Source organism: Lepidochelys olivacea, assembly GCF_965140295.1.
Source record: "Lepidochelys olivacea isolate rLepOli2 genome assembly, chromosome: 12".
Classification (NCBI taxonomy): Eukaryota; Metazoa; Chordata; order Testudines; family Cheloniidae; genus Lepidochelys; species Lepidochelys olivacea.
In genome coordinates, this window is record NC_140422.1 from 16655012 (window position 1) to 16661530 (window position 6519).

Below are 6519 nucleotides of genomic sequence, written 5' to 3' on the forward strand. Positions count from 1 at the left end.
TTATGCTAAGCAAGATGCCATTATTTTGCTATTTTATCAGATTGTTTAATTCACAAAGTATCATCCCATGCATGTTTAAACTATAACACTTCCTCCGTTTCCTTAATCTTTTGTCATGTTGAAAGACTGATCATTGTGTAGAGTTTCGTAAGAATCTGCCTGCCACAATATCTATTGCTGATAACTTTTGACATGATTTAGAAACTCAACAGCACTTCTGACACCTTGTGGTCAGTTATTGGGAGTGCACAGTTCAGAAAATAATACCAGCTTTAAATGGGGTCACTGCTACCTAGAGAGACTACGGCTGCGAATGGAAGGTTCATTAGTTAACTATTTCCACAAGACAATTTTCATTAGACAGATGCCATTGCCATAATGAAGTAGAGGACCCATTTGTTTCTGATTGAGATGTAACAGTAGATAATTTAGAAGGAACAGATGATTTATGAAAAGTTAAAATATCTTCATGTATTTGAAATACATTGTACATAAATAATTTAATTCAAAATTAAGCTAGGGTTTTAGAAACTTTTCCTTTTTCTTTGGGAGACCTGCATGGTTCTATTACTAGAGAGATAGAAATTAGTAAATTAAAACTAGCATGAAGTGAAATGTGTGAATTTTGACTGGTAGGCATTTTGGCAAAATTTGAAAACATTTAGGCCCCAATCCTGCAAAGGCTTATGCACAAGTATACCTTTATTTGCACAAATTATCCTATTGACTACTCATGCGATAAAGTTACGTCCATGCATGTTTGCAGGATTAGGGCTGTAGTATGCAAGCAAAATGTATGGGTATGTACTGCACTGAAAATACCGCTTTGAAATTGCTTCTGGATTTATTTGGCTTCTACACAAAGTGGCATGACTGGACTGTAATGTCTCCATCCTATGCTAAAAGAGCTGTTTGTGATTGCAGGTGGTGGTTACAGCTCTACTAAAAAAAGGAGGACTGCTCACAAAGATGTGCAGCATAGTCTATTCTGTAAAGAGATTGAACTTCTGGGGGACATATCCAGCTTGTTTTCTGCAGTGTAAATTACCCTGTTGCCAGAACTAGTGGTTCAGCTGTTATTGCTGAAGTATTCCTTGGATTGCAAAGTGTGTGTCACAATCTGGTGTCTCTTTCTGCCAGTACTTCTACCAATGACTAGTGAGAATCAAGAGTAAAATATGGGAAGGGATCCCTCAGTGATACAGTTTTGTTTTAATTGTTACAATTAAGTGAATAGCTGAAGGCAGATTTTTCTCATGACATGTTACCATTTTCTCTATATGTATTGAAAATCTTAAAGGCTGTACTTGGTTGGTAGAAAAAAAATGTTTTTTCCTAAGTTCATGCCAACATTAACAGATCTATCAGTACAAAGTGAATGTGTCATATTGGCAGCTGTTACTTATGAGTACTTTTTCTTTATTGCATTTTGTTTTGTAATAATTGAGAAGCTTTTATGTAGAACTCTGCATAAAGGGTAGTGAGTAGGAGGGTCTGGGCATGCTTTCTATTAGTCTGCCCCTCATGCATGTATCCTTTTTTCATCTTTCCAGAACCACACATTGAGTCAGCACACACAGTGAGCCACTGGCACTACAGGACACCTCTCTGCAGAAGACTTGACGGAGGCACAGTGGGGAGGACCATTTGAACATTACATCCAATCAAAGTGTCATTTGCAACCCAGATGTAAAACTCTAATGATTTGGCCATGAGGCGCTGCTATTATAAGCAGCTGGAAATGAATATTAATGGAAGAGATTAAAAGTATTCCATGCTCAGTATTTTTTATTGTCCTGCTTCAGCTAGTGTACTTTAGAGCTTCTGCTTCTGACTGAATTTATAGTGTTAGATAAATCTGCTTTGATGCTGTTGCCCTTTGTTGCTTCTTGTATTATATGGATAGTTAAAGATTAGGTGTGATTTTTTTAACTGCTTTTTAATTGCAATTTTAGGTAATTGTGCATTGTGATGTGATTGCTTGGCTATTGTCGGAATATTTCTTTTGAATTTTTTAATTAAAGACTAATGCTTTGATTGGATTTGCCAGTTCACCGGACAGTGATTAAAACTATGTAATGAATATAATCGGTTTCAGTGCAACTGGATGGTCTGCTTTATAAATGTGACTTAATCTGATTGCAATAACTAGTACAGTTCAATAAAGGGAATACATGAGATTAGTGTCAGAGCTTCAATGCATCTGTCAGTACACGTTATGTCACTACCACCTGTACATGTGTGTCAGAGGACTAGAGTATAAAATAATTTGTTACCATACACGTGTAAACCCATGAAGTAACCAGAGCTTAATTTGTGCCAGAGCTTGCCAGGACTGAGCCCCAGCACTCTAGGCTTGGCAGTTCGCAGCCCTGATACCTCTGGGCTTGCAACATCAGTTATGAAAGTAAAACAATTGCTTGAGCCCCAACACCTCTTTCATTACAAATTAAGCACTGGAAGTAACCCATGAAAAGTGAAGCCTTGAGGAGTGCAAAACATATACTCTTGTACTGAGTAGTGTATCCTTTCTTTGATGCATGCACAGAACTCCCTTTAAGGTTAATGGGAATTAAGCACATGCATTATGATGGAACAGTTGGCACTTTAGAAATTAACTGTATAAAACTTGTGCATAGAATTGGTTTTGGGTTTATTTTGTTTGTTTGTTTCCAAGCCCTGGCCCTATCGGGGGCTGGAGCACCCTCAGCTCCTACTGATGCCAATGAAAATTGAAGGTACGTAGCATCTTGAAGGATTGGATCCCTTCCTTCTGCTTTTTTGTTTGTTTCAACACAAGGTAATTAACATTCATGCTTATATACAAATGCAGTAACTGCTGGGCCAGTTAGGAGACTGTGTGTATATCAGCCATGTGAACTTCTAGACCTCCTGGTATGGGTTCTCTACTCAGCCACCGCACACCTGACCTATTAAACTGCCTTTTTATAATTAGGGCCCTACCAAATTCACAGCCATAAAAAACATGTCGTGGACCATGAAATCTGGTCTTTTACCCTATACTATACAGATTTCACAGGGGAGACCAATGTTTCTCAATTGGGGGGCCTGACCCAAAAGGGAGTTGCAGGGGGGTTGCAAGGTTATTTTAAGGAGGTTGTGGTATTGCCACCCTTACTTCTGCGCTGCCTTCAGAGCTGGGCAGCTGGGGAGCAGTAGCTGTTGGCCGGATGCCCAGCCCTGAAAGCAGAAAGCGGCGCCCCGCCAGACGCAGTGCAGAAGTAAGGGCAGTTATACCACTGCTGCCTTCAGAGCTGGGTGGCCCGAGAGCGGCGGTTGCTGACTAAGGGCCCAGCTCTGCAGGCAACAGCGCAGCAGGAAGGGTGGCAACACCCACCAGGCCAGCCTTCCTTCTGCGCTGCTGCTGGCGGCGGCTCTGCCTTCAGAGCTGGGCTCCCGGCCAGCAGCCGCTGCTCTTCCACCACCCAGCTCTGAAGGCAGCGCCACGGCCAGCAGCAGCGCAGAAGTAAAGGTAGCAGTTCCGCAAACCCCCCTACAATAACTTTGCAAACCCCCCTCCCCACACACACACACACACACACACACACACACAACTCCTTTTTGGGTCAGGACCCCTACAATTACAACACTGGGACATTTCACATTTAAATAGCTGAAATCATGAAATGTATTATTTTTTAAATCATATGACCATGAAATAGACCAAAATGGACTGTGAATTTGTTAGGGCCCTAATTATGATCTAATATTAATACTGCTAATTAGTAGATTTCTTTAGCATACCAAAATTGAGCACAATTTGTTGTCTTTGCCCTGTGTCTGAGCTTGGAGGATGTCACTAACACCTTGTAGAAAGTACTTTACAGGGTCATATACCCTTTAGTGTAAAAACACTAAGTACCTCAGTTGGTTTATGCAGTGCATTACAGTTGGGATTGGAATACACTGTGTAACAAATGGAAAGGCTGAAGCTTCTTTTTAGTACACCTTCTATACTGCAGATTATATTTTGATGTTTAATTTCCTGCTGGTTTTGATTGTTCTCTGTTACGTTGGCGCACCACACCTTTAAGGCAGTGGGAGATACCCACTTGTAACTGAGGACAGACTGGGACTCCTGGTTACAAAGAGGGATTTGGGTTCATTCCTAAACTAGAAAGGACTAGGGCAAATGTAAATTATACACAGCTATTTTGAGAAATGTTTCACATTTCTCAAGAGAATTAGATTCATTTCCCTGTTCGGGGAAATAAGAGCATTTTTGTTTCCAGTTACTCTGCTGACATGAAATTGGTTAATTTTCTTCTTAGTGAAAGCTGACTTGGACACTGACAGGTAGTTTAGGCTCAAAATTTTGTTTTTATTATTAAATTTAAAACTCAATTTTAAAAAGAAAACTAGTTATAATTTTTCTTCATTTCAGTGAAAATGCGTCTGTTCTTATTTAAATAAATTTTCTCTTGCTACCTTTGAAACCTAAGCACTGTTCTAAATACATCCAGTTCCAAAAACACAGCTTCAATTTTTAACCTTTTAGACATTTTTTCTATGTAAGCCACTAAATTGGTTTTAGCACTGAAGAATTAAATAAGAACTGCAGCAATTAATAATACCACAAATAATGTAATAATGCATTTCTAACCACATACTGTACCCACAGCCAACTTGCAGGCAAAATTTTAATATGGGATTTTCTAAAGTGCCTTCGGGACATAGAATTTCAACGCAGTTGTATGCCTAACTCCATTACATGCTTTTAGAAAATACCATCCATTAAATGTACCATACCTACTACCACTTTAAACGAAAACTTCTTATAGTTAGGGGTTTAACCTAGGAGATCAAAAAAAGGCTGCCTTCAGCCTCGTTACTAAATTAACTAAATAAGGGGTGGCTTTGTACAGCCAACATTTGAGCTAATCTAAAAGAAGCCTTTTTCAGCTAGTAACTTAGTCACCCTTCCGATGGTGCAAAGAATCTGGCTCCTGCTTCCAACTGCTCTCTAACGCCTTAGCTGTGCTACAAAAATTACTGGTGCGGTTGATCTGGTGCTGAACAGGGTTTAGCTAAAAGTTTAGCCAAGGTCAAACTGTATTCAATGTCATATCAGAGAGTGTGGTTCAAAGACGCTCATGGCAGTGGGATGGGAAAATTGCTTACCTGACCACCGCATGCCCAGCCACGTTACCCTGAGGAAAAGGGAACTATGAGAGACTAACTCTCTCCCAGAAGATGAAGAATGTGTTTGTGTCCGCATGCTAGTTTACTTTTCCACTAGGTTAAAAGGGTAGGTAACCCCAACCCTAGGGGTCAGGAATTGACTTTGTTCCATGCAGATTGACAAGGAGGTAGGTGTAACACCTGCTACTTCTCCTTGAAATAGAAGCTGTGCCAACTTGTTGTTCAGTGTTATCCACCAACCCACATGACTTCCTATACTGAATGAATCATTTTGGATGAGTTGCAAAACATGCCACAGTTGGATAGGTCACCTGAATGTGTCTGAGAGCTCGCTCAGCACATTCTTGTTGCTCTCCTCCTGCCCCCAATCGCAGTGGGTCAAGATGTAAACCATCTCTCTGGCTTAGGTCATCAAGAGTTAGAGATGTGAAGAGTGGACAATTTCCTTTTGCCTCTTCTGCCATCTGAGTCTTGTGGATGGGCAGCACAAGTTAGAAAAGAAAGGAAGGCCAGACTAGGCTGCACTTAGCGCTTGAGGCTGGAAAAAATTGAGTTATAGCTCTCTTCTTCAGTCTCCGCTGTGCCTTGCAATACTTTAGTAATGTCAGAACTCAAGTGATCTGATTGCAAATGCTGACTTTTGTTTTTCTTTAAGAATCTTTCACTCCACCGCAGTGTGATCATACCTACAAATGTCCAGTGACATTTAATGTAAATTATAGTCTAGCAACTTGTTTTGTGGAATATTTGCCATAACCAGCGTCTATAAAAAAAAAAGAACTTAATGAAAGCACACACAATGACCAGCGATGCTGCCGCCTCAATTACTGCTTTGCTTATGAGCCAAAGATGATGTAGGCAAAATGGCTGGGGCTGTTTTAATAAGTAATTATGAATTTCAGCCTTCTCTGAATATGAAAATGAAATCTGGTGCTAGGAAATGGAAGGAGAGTGTTCAGCTTTCACAGTTACTGTGATGATTTCTCTCTATGGGCTTGATCCTGTGAGGTTCCAAACCCCTGCCATTCCCGTTGACAATAGTTCTTAGCACCTATCAGACCCTTTGTTGGTAGATGCTGTTTCCTCTGTTACTGCATCTGGCTCTCATCACTGGCTATGCAGGTGCAGACAGAGGGGTTTCAGTTGCTGGAAAATTTAATTTCTGAGTCTTGTTCCCATTTTTGCCTGTGGCCAAAAGGAGATATATTGGCCTGGAAGGTTGTCTGAATCTATAACATGTCAAACTGAATGGAGATGCTCTCTGAAAGCCCCATGTAAAGTTTTATCTACTTGCCCATGTAATATTAATTTATTCTTCAAACTGGTGGCTGCTGATATGGATCAGGAGGATTCTGT

The 6519-nt window shown here is 40.4% G+C and overlaps 1 protein-coding gene across 11 annotated transcripts in view; it reads left to right on the forward strand.

Moving 5' to 3' along the window:
• ZNF423 (zinc finger protein 423) overlaps positions 1–2183 on the forward strand; it is a 324425-nt gene extending 322242 nt beyond the window's left edge. For all 11 annotated transcript variants that reach the window (XM_084644430.1, XM_084644429.1, XM_084644433.1 and 8 more), the window contains one exon: positions 1554–2183. In XM_084644430.1, the coding sequence (XP_084500556.1) occupies positions 1554–1651 (98 nt within the window). In that variant the 3' untranslated portion in view covers positions 1652–2183. The remainder of the gene's footprint in view (positions 1–1553) is intronic.
• The last annotated feature ends 4336 nt before the right edge of the window (positions 2184–6519 follow it).